Source organism: Heterodontus francisci, chromosome 18 (assembly GCF_036365525.1).
Source record: "Heterodontus francisci isolate sHetFra1 chromosome 18, sHetFra1.hap1, whole genome shotgun sequence".
Taxonomy (NCBI): Eukaryota; Metazoa; Chordata; class Chondrichthyes; order Heterodontiformes; family Heterodontidae; genus Heterodontus; species Heterodontus francisci.
This window is the reverse complement of record NC_090388.1, coordinates 47,554,631-47,569,084: the sequence shown is the minus strand read 5'-3', so window position 1 is coordinate 47,569,084 and position 14,454 is coordinate 47,554,631. Positions and strand designations below refer to the sequence as shown.

At 42.4% G+C, this 14,454-nt stretch overlaps 1 protein-coding gene across 2 annotated transcripts in view; it reads left to right on the top strand.

The window, feature by feature from the left end:
• LOC137379600 (solute carrier family 13 member 4-like) overlaps window positions 1-14,454 on the top strand; it is a 136,673-nt gene that overhangs the window by 82,389 nt on the left and 39,830 nt on the right. For both annotated transcript variants that reach the window (XM_068050665.1, XM_068050664.1), the window contains 3 exons: window positions 4,710-4,915; window positions 6,366-6,414; window positions 10,957-11,011. In XM_068050665.1, coding sequence (XP_067906766.1) covers window positions 4,710-4,915; window positions 6,366-6,414; window positions 10,957-11,011 — 310 coding nt within the window. The remainder of the gene's footprint in view (window positions 1-4,709; window positions 4,916-6,365; window positions 6,415-10,956; window positions 11,012-14,454) is intronic.

Below are 14,454 nucleotides of genomic sequence, written 5' to 3'. Positions count from 1 at the left end.
CAATTTATGAACCATTGAAGCATACTTTCAAAGTATGTGAAGACCTCCAGTGGTAATGAGAGGCACTGCACCCTCATGAAACCCAAAATCGAAGAACATTTGCAGTTAATAGGCAACCATATGGCTTTCATTTGATTCCCTGTCCTGGCAACTCGCCAAGGCCCCTTCGACAGCACCTTCTAAACCCGCAAGCTCTACCACCAAGAAGCAAGGACAAGGGCAATAGGTGCATGGGAACACCACCACATGCAATTCTCCTCCAACTCACACACCATCCTGACAGAAGGGGCTATATGGCCCTTGCTTTGCTATTGCTGGGTCAAAATCCGAGAATTCTCTCCTTAACAGCCCTGTGGGTGTACCTATAACACATGGACTGCAGCAGTTCAAGAAGCTAGCTCTCCACCGCCTTCTCAAGGGCTATTATGGATGGGCAATAAATGTTGACCCTGCCAGCAAAGCTCATATCCCAAGAACAAAAAACCCCAAAAACTTGTATCTCTCTGCCCACTCACAATAATATGTTTCTTTTAAAATATGTATACAGTGATATATTTGAGTATTGCTGAGTGTGAAGCCAGGTGTATAGACTGCACGTCCCAAAGACTTGCGGATCACATCAAACATGTCCCTACCGCTGTTCGCAACGGGCAAGGTACAGGCTGTGCACTACCAGCCCGTGCTTGCAAAACTCAAAACACAGTGTCCAACATTAGATGTGATTCCGCGATTGGACAACATTTGCTAAATGATTTTCGAATAATTACGCTGACAACCTTGATTGTCAGTATGGTTCGAGGTGTGGCACATTTGCACGTACAGGAAGCTATATATATATTATACACAGGGCCTTGTTCTTTGCAGACAGAAAGAACATGTACAAACATTGCACCTGTTTTAGCTAAACAAAGTAAGTGACAGCCATTCGCTGGTTCATTCTTCAGGGCAATGCCTTGACCAATCAGAGTCAAGCTGCCTGGTTTAAATTTCAAACAAAGCTTGGCAGTTAACTGTCAGTCACTGTAAACTGGTGCATTCTCCATGGCAACGCGTCTACCAATCAGAGTTCACTTGGCAACCAATCAGCACTCTCTTCTCATACAGTATAAAGTTGTTGTTTTCCCTTGCATTGGTATCCTTTCCATTGTCCTGATGAGTGCAAGACAAAAATCTTCGACAACATGTCTCTATTTCAGCAATGCTCAAGTTCTGCACTACCAAATGACTATTTATATATTTATTGTACTCATATTAGTGTATATCCGCTTTAAAGACGTCTGCAAACGCGACATGAAATCCTGTGACATTGATCACAAGTCGTGGGAGTCAGTTGCCAGCGTCCGCCAGAGCTGGCGGGCAGCCATAAAGGCGGGGCTAAAGTGTGGCGAGTCGAAGAGACTTAGTAGTTGGCAGCAAAAAAGACAGAGGCGCAAGGGGAGAGCCAACTGTGTAACAGCCCCGACAAACAAATTTCTCTGCAGCACCTGTGGAAGAGCCTGTCACTCTAGAATTGGCCTTTATAGCCACTCCAGGCGCTGCTTCACAAACCACTGACCACCTCCAGGCGCTTATCCATTGTCTCTCGAGATAAGGAGGCCAAAGAAAAAAAAATGAGTGTATAATGGAGATTTCAGGGACAGACCTGGGGATGTGAGGATAAAAATCAAATTGAAACCCAGGGGAAGGGAGGAAACGTTAAAGGGTCAGAGCAATAGGTCAGGGGATGGGTCGGTTTATGTGTTGACATAGAGAATTGACTGATTCAAAAACACTGAGACCAAAACAGCCTTAAACATAAGCATAAGAAAATGAGGTGTTTGTTTTTTTTTTAAAGTACACTTGCAGACGGTATGCATAGGTTCCATGATAAGCCTTCGAAAGGTACTAAAATGGCTAAAGGAAAAGGTAAACAACCCTGGAATGGGTTGATTATCTTACACAGAGAGCTGATTATTCCTTTGGGAGTTGAAAAGCTGTGCAGCTCCTTTTGTGTTCAACCTCCCCGACTCATCTCAGAATCACAGAATAATACAGTGCAGAAGAGGCCCTTCGGCCCATCGAGTCTGCACCAATGCATTAAAGACACCTGACCTGTCTACCTAATCCCATTTGCCAGCACTTGTCCCATAGCCTTGAATGTTATGACATGCCAAGTGCTCATCCAGGTACTTTTTAAAGGATGTGAGGCAACCTGCCTCTACCACCCTCCCAGGCAGGGCATTCCAGACTGTCATCACCCTCTGAGTAAAAAAGTTCTTCCTCAAATCCCCCTTAAACCTCCCGCCCCTCACCTTAAACTTGTGACCCCTCGTAACTGACCCTTCAACTAAGGGGAACAGCTGCTCCCTATCCACCCTGTCTATGCCCCTCATAATCTTGTACACCTCGATCAGGTCATCCCTCAGTCTTCTCTGCTCCAGCGAAAACAACCCAAGCCTATCCAACCTCTCTTCATAGCTTAAATGTTCCATCCCAGGCAACATCCTGGTGAATCATCTCTGCACCCCCTCCAATGCAATCACATCATTCCTATAATGTGGCGACCAGAATTGCACACAGTACTCCAGTTGTGGCCTTACCAAAGTTCTGTACAACTCCAACATGACCTCCCTGCTTTTGTAATTTATGCCTCGATTGATAAAGGCAAGTGTCCCATATCCCTTTTTCACCACCCTATTAACCTGCCCTTCTGCCTTCAGAGATCTATGAACAAACATGGAAGGTCCCTTTGTTCCTCGGAACTTCCCAGTGTCAGGCTATTCATTGAATACTTCCGTGTCATATTACTGCTTCCAAAGTCTATCACCTCACACTTTTCAGCATTAAATTCCATCTACCACTTCTCTGCCCATTTGACCATCCCGTCTATATCTTCTTGTAACCTAAGACACTCCACCTCACTGTTAACCACTCGGCCAATCTTTGTGTCATCCGCGAACTTACTGATCCTACCCCCCACATAGTCATCTATGTCGTTTATATAAATGACAAACAATAGGGGACTCAGCACAGATCCCTGTGGTACGCCACTGAACACTGGCTTCACTAAAACAGCCGTCTGACATCACTCTCTGTCTCCTACAGCTAAGCCAATTTTGCATCCACCTTATCAAGTTACCTTGTATCCCATGTGCATTTGCTTTCTTGATAAGTCTCCCATGTGGGACCTTGTCAAAGGCTTTGCTGAAATCCATGTAAACTACATCAACTGCACTACCCTCATCTACACACCTGGTCACATGCTCAAAAAATTCAATCAAATTTGTTAGGCATGACCTCCCTCTGACAAAGCCATGCTGACTATTCCTAATCAAATTTTGCCTCTCCAAGTGGAGATAGATTCTCTCCTTCAGAATTTTCTCCAATAGTTTCCCTACCACTGACGTGAGACTCACTGGTCTGTAGTTCCCTGGACTATCTCCACAACCTTTCTTAAATAGTGGGACCACATTAGCTGTTCTCCAGTACTCTGGCACCTCCCCCGTGGCCAGAGAGGAATTAAAAATTAGAGTCAGAGCCCCTGCAATCTCCACCCTCGCCTCCCACAGCATCCTGGGACACAAATCGTCCAGACCTGGAGATTTGTCCACTTTTAAGCCTTCCAAAACTTCCAATACCTTGTCACTCCCTATGACAATTTGATCAAGAACCTCACAGTCTCTCTCTCTCTAAGTTCCATATCTGCATCCTCATTCTCTTGGGTGAAGACAGATGTGAAGTATATCTCTGCTGGATCAAAGTGGCATAATAGTAATTGTGACATTCCTGGATTCCTAGCCTCTGTCAAGGCTGGTGTAGAGGATGCATCCATCTCCAACATGCTAATGATCCTGTTCTCCCAATTTGAGACAGGATTAACAACCCTCGGAGTTGACAAACTTAATCCTGCTTAACCACAAGTTTGCCACTGGAGTGGGCCATTAATATCTTGAAACCACTCAGCAGGTCTGGCAGCATCTGTGAAAAGAGAAGCAGAGTTAACGTTTCGGGTCAGTGACCCTTCTTCGGAACTGACAAATATTAGAAAAGTCACAGGTTATAAGCAAGTGAGGTGGAGGTGGGGCAAGAGATAACAAAGGAGGTCTTTCAAACTAAGATGAAATGAAATAAATGCAAAAAAAGATTGTAAAAAATGTAAAAAAGAATGTAAAAACAAGGAAGAACTGTTCAGTTTGCTTACCCACTGTTTTTTTTCAGGTTTGCACTTGCTGCTGTTCAATATTCAGTGTATTAACACCTAATCTGTACTAATGCTTTGTCTTTCAACACACCATTAACATATTGTTTGCCTTTGCTCCATGACCTTTTGGTCAGCTATGTGGCCTGGTCCAATCTAGTCCTCCTTTGTTATCTCTTGCCCCACCCCCACCTCACTTGCTTATAACCTGTGACTTTTCTAATATTTGTCAGTTCCGAAGAAGGGTCACTAACCCGAAACGTTAACTCTGCTTCTCTTTTCACAGATGCTGCCAGACCTGCTGAGTGGTTTCAGCATTTCTTGTTTTTATTTCAGATTTCCAGCATCCGCAGTATTTTGCTTTTATTATCCATTAATATCTTGGCAGCTTTGACTTTGTTTTTGGATGTCAGACTGAGGTGGCCTGTCATTAAATAACTTCAGTGGCAAGGCCACAACATCAGCCTCTAGTCACCCCTTTGATGAGTTCTAAGTTTACTTGCAAGGTATTTACCTCCTCTCTTACTCACAGGTTGGTGCTTGGCTTCATGTGCTGTACAGTGTTCTTGTCCATGTGGCTCAGTAATACCTCCACTACTGCCATGGTGATGCCGATTGCAGAAGCTGTGCTGCAGCAGCTCATCAATACCAGCCTGGAATCTGATGTTGAATTAACTGTAATCACGGACACAGACAGTGTAGAAGATACCTACACTAGTTCAGGATCCCAAAACTATGGTGTGTATTAATTGACTGCGATAAGCTTTGTTGGTAATAACTTACATTGATTGCACATGTTCAGTGAATGTTCAGTATCCCATCCAAATTCTGTTCCCTTTTATCGTTCCTTCTCCTTACTTTTTGGTGGAGGTCATTAAGTTAAGTTGCACATTAAAGGACACATTACTGTCTGAAACAGGGAGGCCCTACAGTCACCCAGTGGAATGCCCCTCTCAAAAAAACAGCAGGCTTATTGTCAGTGTTAATGGGGCCATAAACACCATGTTAAAGCCAATTTGAGCAAGTTAAAATCAACCCCATTTTCCTCCTTCCTCTCCTAAATGCACCAACTGCTTGGGTTACAGCTCAAAGTGAACCTCCAGTACCTCATCCAAACAAATATTCTTCATGAATGATCATGGACAGTTAAGTGTCATCAAACTTTGTGACCATGGGCTGATCCAGATAGCATCGTCATCATCAATCAGCTTGTAGGTGTCCTAACAGGAGTGGATACCTTGGCTAACTTGTTTCCTTTCCTGAGCTCAGTGCCATTGGTAGCAGCCCAGTTTTTGTTACAGCTGACATTAGTAATAGGAACATAGGAGCAGGAGTAGGCCATTCAGCCCATTGAGCCTGCTCCACCATTCAGTATGATCATGACTGATCATTCACTTCAATACCTTTTTACCACAATTTCTCCATATTCCTTTATGTCATTGGTATTTAGAAATCTGTCAATCTCTGCTTTAAACATACTCAATAACTGAGCTTTCACAGCCCTCTGGGGTAGAGAATTCCAAAGATTTGCAACCCTCTGAGTAAAGAAATTTCTCCTCAACTTGGCCCTAAGTAGCTTCCCCCTTATTTTGAAATTGTGTCCCCTGCTTCTAGACTCCCCAACCAGGGGAAATATCTTAGCTGCATCTACCCTGTCTATCCCTTTAAGTATTTTGTAGGTTTCAATGAGATCACCCCGCATTCTTCGAAACTCTAGAGAATACAGGTCCAGTTTCCCCAATCTCTCTTCATAGGACAGTCCTGCCATCCTGGGAACAAGTCTGGTGAACCTTTGTTGCACTCCCTCTATGGCAATAATATCCTTCCTAAGGTAAGGGGACCAAAACTGCACACAATACTTCAGGTGCGGTTTAACCAAGGTTCTATACAATTGCAAGACTTCTCTACTCCTGTACTCAAATCCTCTTGTGATAAAGGCTAACATAACATTAGCCTTCCATTTACTTGCTGCACCTGCATTTTAATTTTCAATGACTTGTTGACGAGGACGCCCAGGTCCCTTTGTACAGCTGCCCTACAGACTGGGAATCAAATTTGGTCTGATTCAATACCACCATGCACAATACCTTTAACCCATAGCCATTGAATCAACCTTTTCTTTTAAATTTGCTAAGGAAGATCCCTTTATCATATGCAAGTTTCGTTATCTGTCTCTTATTGTTTTCAGAAGATGCAAATGAGAAAAAACAGCTGGAGCTTATCTACCTCAAAGAAAAGTAAGTTTCATTCTGTGCATGTAGTCCAAGAAATGTAAAATGGACTCCAGGAATGGGGCAAGTGATGTGAGCTGGTTTGGAATAATTTTTCTTGACCTTGTTTCCATGAAGTCAACATTTTCAGTTCATTTGGTAAATAGTTTAAATCGAGTTGTTAAATATCTACAATTGGCAATTGCTGGTGTGTTTATTTGCAGAGAAAATAAAAATTAATTCTGGATACCTAATAACTGCTGCTTGCTCCCCAGTAATAATTCTCATCATAAAGGGACAATCTTCAGAAGTGAGAAGAATAGTATCCTTGATTTAAACTGTCATTCAGATCCTTCAAAAAACACTTTCAGCAATGATTTAAAAAACTTCAGGTGCCTTCATGGTACTAGCTGTCACAGGGCATTTTGGAAAGATACCCTGGAATTTATGGATTATAGGGAACATGTACTGGAGTATATGGAGTTAGGGATATTCATGAGATATAAGGATAGGGAGGTGAATTGGGGTATATGGGAAAATAGATAGATAAATTGGAGTATATAAAGATGAGGAAAGATGTGTTGAATATATGCAACATATGCCGATCATGCTGAATGTAACACGTAAGATCTTTGCTGTATGTAGTATAATTGGAATATGCTTTTCTTTTCTACTATGTCTTCATTGATTAATGCTCAGTACAAGAAATGCTTTCCTTTTCTGCACATTGCATGTTCCAAGAGTTATGCATGAGCAGAGATGGAGACAAAGGAGAGAACTGCAAACCTAGTGCTCATATATTGAAAGGATATCACAAGCCGAAAAGCTAAATTCAAACTATTGTTGTCCTTGGATTTTGAGCCTCTTCGGCAGAGCTGGTCAAAGCAACTCATGATTTCTCGTTGGGTTTTTTTTAAGCTCACTTTTGCATGTCAGCAAATGTATTAAGAAGTTACATCAAAAATTGGCAACAGTAAAAATTAATCGCAGGAAAATGGGACAAGAAAAAGAAAAGTGAATGAAAAGCAATAATATTACATCTGAACAGGAAATCCCAAAATACTTCACAATCAGTACTTAGGTAAACAATTCTACAACAAGATTTCCTAAAGATTAAATGGCATGAGTCAGCAGATAATCTGTTTTGATGGTGGTGATGGTTAAGGAATGCTAGGACACCAGGAGAAATTACTGCTATTCTTTTGATTAGTGCCATGGGATCTTATACATCCACCAGGAATGTGCAGATGGAGTATTAGTTTATCATCTCATTGAGAAGAACACCTCCAGCAAAGCAATACTTCATTGTCATCTTAGATTATGCAGTCAAGTCCTGGAGAGAGTCTAGAATCCTCAACATACTGACTCCGAAGAGAGAGTATTACTATTTGAGCCTGGTTGGTATTTGAAAAGATGTGTAATGAGGGTGAAATTATCCCAACATGAGTATAGATAGATAGGTAAATAGATTCTTATTGCTGTTACCAAGATAGATAAGGATCACAATCTCATTAAGGTTGACTGTAAGTGATAGGAACATATGAACATACGAATTAAGAGCAGGAGTAGGCCACTTGGCCCCTCGAGCCTGTTCTGCCATTCAATAAGATCATGGCTGATCCGATTGTAACCTCGACTCCACATACCCGTTTACCCCCAATAACCTTTCACCCCCTTGCTTGTCAAGAATCTATCTACCTCTGCCTTAAAAATGTTTAAAGACTCTCCTTCCACCACCTTTTGAGGAAGGGTGTTCCAAAGACACACGACCCTCTGAAAGAGAAAGTTTCTTGTCATCTGTCATAAATGGACGACCCCTTATTTTTAAACATTTTTAAACATTCAGTCCAGCAGGCTGTAGTGTGCCTCATCGGTAAATGAGGTGCTGTTCCCCGAGCTTGCGTTGATGTTCACTGGAACACTGCAGCAATCCCAGGACAGAGATGTGAGCATGAGTTCAGGGGGTTGTGTTGAAATGGCCAGCAACCGGAAGCTCGGGGTCATGCTTTCGGACTGAGCGGAGGTATTCCGCAAAGCGGTCACCCAGTCTCCGTTTGGTCTCCCCAATGTAGAGGAGACCAAATTGTTAGCAGTGAATACAGTGTACTACATTGAAAGAAGTACAAGTAAATTGCTGCTTCACCTGAAAGGAGTGTTTAGGGCCTTGGATAGTGAGGAGAGAAGAGGTAAATGGTCAGATATTACACTTCCTGCGATTGCAGGGGAAGGGGACGAGGTGGTGGGGGTAATGGAGGAGTGGACCAGGGTGTCGCGGAGGGAATGATCCCTTCGGAATGCTGATAGGAGAAGGGAGGGGAAGATGCCTTAGAGGAACAGCACCTCATTTACCGATTAGGCACACTACAGCCTGCTGGACTGAACATCGAGTTCAATAATTTCAGAGCATGACAGGCCCCCCATTTTACTTTTATCTTTAGTTATTTTTTCTTTTTTCTTATTTCTTTTATTTTTTGTGTTTATTTTATTTTAGTCTGTTCAGTTTGTTTCTACTGTGCTTACCCACTGTTTTTTTTTTCATGTTTGTGCTTGTGGCTTTTCAGTTTTCAGTCCATTAACACCCTATCTGTACTAATGCTTTGTATTTCAGCACACTATTAGCATATTGTTTGCCTTTGCTCCATGACCTTCTGGTCAGCTATTCTGTGACCTTGTCCTATCAATACCTTCTCTTTTGTTATCTCTTGCCCCCATTTTACTTGCTTAAAATCTTTTACATTTCTTATTTCTGCCAGTTCTGAAAAAGGGTCACTGACCTGAAACGTTAACTCTGCTTCTCTGTCCACAGATGCTGCCAGACCTGCTGAGATTTTCCAGCACTTTCTGTTTTTATTAGCCTAACATCTGTTGTTTGTAAATTGCTGGAGTCTATAATTAAAGATAGGATGACTGAACACCTTGAAAATTTTCAGCTGATCAGAGAGAGCCAGCATGGATTTGTAAAGATTAGGTCATGCCTAACGAACCTGATTGAATTTTTTGAAGAGGTGACTAAAGTAATGCACAAGGGAATGTCTAAGGATGTTATTTATATGGACTTCCAGAAAAAATTTGATAAAGTCCCTCACAATAGGCTATTGGCTAAAGATGAAGCTCATGCAATTGAAGGCAAATTATTGACCTAGTTAGGAAATTGGTTATGTGGCAAGAGACAGAGAGTAGGGATAACAGGCAGATACTCTAATAGGCAGATGTGATTAGTGGTGTCCCATAAGTCTCTGTGTTGGGGCCTCACCTAGTCACCCTGCTAATTAATGACTTAGGTGATAGGATAGAAAGCCACAAATTTAAATTTGCCTATGACACAAAGATAGGCAGCATTCTAAGCAGTGTAGATGAAGGCATAAAATTACAAAGAGATATTGATAGACTAAGTGAATGGGCAAAACTGCAGTAAGTGAAGACATATGTAAGATAATTTACTGTCAACCTTAAAAAGGATAAAACAGGGTACTTTCTAAATGGTGAAAAGCTAGAAATAGTGGCGGTCCTAAGAGATTTTTGGGTTAAGGTACATCGATCATTAATATGTCATGAACAGGTACAGAAAATAATCCAAAAGGGTAATGGAATTCTGGCGATTGTGTCTAGAAGAATAGAATACAAGGGGGTGTAAGTCATGCTTCAGCTATGCAAAGCCCTGTGAGCAGTTCTGGGGAACCACACCTGAGGAAGGATATTTTGGCCTTGGAGGGAATGCAGTATAGATTTACCAGAATGATACTTGGACTCTCCAAGGGTTACATTATGAGGCAAGATTACACAAACTATAGTTGAGGGGTGATTTGATCAAAGTTTTCAAGATATTAAAGGAAACAGATAAGGTAAATAGAGAGAAACTATTTCTGCTGGTTGGGGAATCTAGGACTAGGAAGCGTCATCTAAATTTAGAGCCAGACCTTTTCAGGAGTAAAATTAGGAAACAATTATACACACAAAGGGTGCAAATGGAAATTCATACCAGATCAATTGTTAATTTTAAATCTGAGATTGATAGATTTTTGTTTACCATAGATATAAAAAAAAAAGATATTAAGGAATATAGGGCAAAAGTGGGTATATGGAGCTAGGTCGCAGATCAGCCATGATCTCATTGAATGGTGGAACAGGCTTGTGAGGCTAAATGGCTACTCCTGTTCCTATATTTCTATTATCTTTGAAATTAGTATGTACCAGTTGTGAGCACTACACACCCTGTCCAATCTAAACAGGTGCCTTACATAGTATGAACTAGGCATATATACTGTACGACTAATCCAATTTGCTCAAGCAAATCAGCCGCGGAGCAGGTAATATAATTTATTCTGCTCATTCATGCTCATTCAGGAAATATGCAATGTCTTGGAAGAATTATTGACTGAATTGCTTCTAACTCAAAGCAATTCTTTATTTGCAGTCTGAATGAAATCTTCAATATCCCATTAGTCAGCAGTAATGGGTGACGATTAGATGTTCTTTGAACTAGATATTGAGTGTCTTTCAGCCCACATGAATTTGAAGGAAGCAGAAATGGTTTACTGGAATCATTTAAACTTCTGCTTATTTTCCTAGTGCAACAAAGAAGAACCAACTTGACCAGAAGATGCTGACTGAGTTGGAGGGGCAGGTTTGTAGCTTTATCAGATTTGTAGCTTTATCACTGATCTTGTTTGGTTGCTGACTGGATTCTGTTTCTTCCTGTTTTATGACCATGCTGTCTCCTTGCAGCAATCTGATTATAATGTTTTCTGGCTGCTTCGTTACATGTGATAGTGCAACTAGATTAGCAGACAATTTGTGCTATGTATTCCTCATACTATGGGTCTCACTTAATCAGTTCTGTGGCCAGCAGTGATTTGTCAGTTTCCACCTTGTCCTACTTTAAAGGGAAAAGTAAATTAAATATACGGTAACTAGATAGGTATACCTTCCCATGATACTTTCTCTATCTATGTAGCATCCTCATTGTCTGAGCTTTACCTGTCATGGCTTATGCCATGATATCACTATGGGGCAAGGCAAGGAGGCAGGCCCCAAGAACTACCTCAGCTGGTACAGGAATTGAACCCGTATTGTTGGCATTATTCTGCACCGCACTGTTGCCATCTAGCCAACAGAGGCTAACTGGTGCAATACATTACTACCTTTTTCTTATATATACTCATTATGGAACAATAAATACACTTTAACATTCCAAGGATTCTCATTGCCTTAATCCTATAACATGGAGGGAGAAGTATCACACTGATTGCTATATGTAGAAGCTTGTTCTTTTTGAATTCAACCCTCCCCGCCCAGCAGTTAAAATGGGGTGGAAACTTAGCCGCTGCTTTCCTGCCACAATCTAGCCAACTGCAATGTTAAATTTGACGTGTAAAGGACGTCTGCCTAAAATTGGCATGGTCCTGTCTAAATATGTGAATCAGGTTTTGATGCTGTCACTGGAACCCGATCCACTGTTGCAACTTAAAGCTTGAGCAGGAGAGTAGTGGTGACTTCCTGTCAAGCCAACCTGTGGGCTCCTTCGGGTACCATAAGGAAACTTTGAATATCCCTATGGTGTGCTGTACGTGGACTACTAGAAAGCCTCTGGTAAAGTCCTATCTGAAACACTGCTACACAAGCATAAGACAGTCGATATCCTAGGTAAAATATTGTGATGGACAAGGAATTGTCTGAAACTGAGAAAACATTGCCACTAGTTAGAGGAGTGGTAATGAATTGGGGAGATGTCCTAATGAGAGCACTCCTCACTACACATGAAGCAGTGCAATTGAAGCCATTACTGTTTCTGTTCTATATAAATAACCTGGGTTTAGAGATACAATGCACATTGGTCAAATTTGCAGACGATGTTAAACTGGGTAGAGAGGCATTGAATCTGATGAAGCAGCTAAGGAACTGCAGAAAGAGCTAGAAAAATGGTTCAAAGTGGGCACTGTGATTGCAGATGAAAATCAATACAAATATAATTACAAAGTATTACACGTTGGAAGGGAAACATGGGAAACATACTCAATGAATTGTGTGGAGCTGGCTAAAAGAGGCTGAACGTGATCAGCACAGAGAACACTTGCCACAGCTCTGCAGAGCAGTAAACAACAAAGCAAACAGAATGCTGAACTATGTTGCTAACTCAATAGACTATGTGTAGAATTTTAACTGGCAAGGGGTTGGGGGTGCGGGGTGAGGGTTCGGCTACAGCTGGAGGTGTTTAATCCCCCAAAAATGTCAATATTTTGGAAACCTGACATGATCCTGCTGACATCTAGCTTTTATTGCGGCACTTTCAGAGGTACATGGGAAACCCCCGTGGAGAAGAGGGGTCAGTAATTTAAATATGTTAACAGCCAATAATTCTGACTTTAACCCAGCATTCTGGCTTTGACGTCTAGTGTACAGGTTTCCCGAGCTATGTGAAACTCACTAGTGTCAGAAAGGCAAGGCAAGGTGGGTGTGGGGTGTGGGGGGTGGGGGGGGGGGGGGTGGGGGGGGGCGGGTCATTCCTCTGTGAAACTGACAGGCTGAAAAGCCTTTAAAGTGAAACTGCATAGCTGCTTCCCTGCCTATGTGAAAAGCTTGTGCTCATAGGACTTGCTCTGAGAGTGGGCTTTCACTGCTTTAGAAGTGATTTCCAACATTTTGGAAGTAATTTCTGCAGTGTTGGACTTTTCTCACTTTCACCTGAACTTCCCTGCTGCCAGCCTTCACTGCAGCATGGGAGCAGCTTAATCAGCTCCACCTAAGACTGCTGATGAGGAACAAGAGGAACAGCAACACCAACACCAGCAACAGCAGGAGCAATACCAGCAACACCACAGCAATACCAGCCTTCTCACAGGACAGAGGGGATGGACACAGATTCAACTTGAAGGAGGTGATACCCGCTGCATAGGGTCTACAGGCAGAGGATCAGTTCTATGGACATGTGTGAGCACCTGTGCCTTATAAGGCTCAGGCTTTCGCAGCAGGTCTTTGCTGACATCTGCAGCCTCCTGGAACAAGACCTCCTTCCCAGTGGGCCAGATAGGCATGCATTGCCTGTGGCCATCAAGGCCACAACAGCCCTCAATTTCTTTACCACTGGCTCCTTCCAGGGATTTGCTGGTGACATCTATAGGATTTCACAATCTGTTGCCCACAAGTGCATTTCTCAGATGACTGATGCTACGTTTGCAGGGACCACCATTTGCATTCACTTTGTTACTGATGAAATCAGTCAGAACAAGAAGTCTATCTGATTTGCTGCAGTGGCTGGATTCCTACAGGTACAAGGAGTCATTGACTACACACATGTGGAAATCATGGTGCGCTCAGATCAACCAGCAGTCTTTGTTAATCAGAAGTGATTCTACTCCATCAATGTTCAGTTTGTACGTGACCGCCAGAAGGTTTCATGCATGCCTGTGAAAGACACCCTGGAAACTGCCTTCATTCTGTACCAGTCACAACTCCCACAGGTATTCGTACCTCCAAACAGAGTCAGTGGGTGATTCCTTGGAGATAATGCCTACCCTCTAAAGAGCTGGCGGATGACAACTGCGAGCAGGCCTACCACTGATGCAGAGGAAAGGTACAACCATAGCTTCATGAGAACAAGAGTGGTCATAGAGAAAATTATTGGCTTGCTGAAGATGTGATTCAATGTCCTTTCAATATGTACTAGCAAGGGTGTCCAGAATGATAGTGGTCAGCTGTGCCTTGCACAACATTGCGCTACATAGAGGAGAGGAGCTGCAGGAGGAGGAAGGTGATGATAGTCTGCATCTTCAGAGGAGGAGCCTGATGTGCCCAGAGTGCCTGAGGCCATTCACCAACTGCCAGACAAACTCGCGAAGGACCTATCCAGGCACAGTTTAGATAACCCAAGTGTGTGAAGCCTTATGGAACAACAATGCAGAACCCACTATCCTCTATCTCATTCATACCCTTTGTTCATCTTCCACTTTGGTCATACCATCATCCTCAAGACTAATGCCTTGGAAATGACTGGACAATGGGGACTTGAAATAATGTGCATGATGCAGTTACAATTTGTAATACATTAACACATTGACATTTGGAAATCGC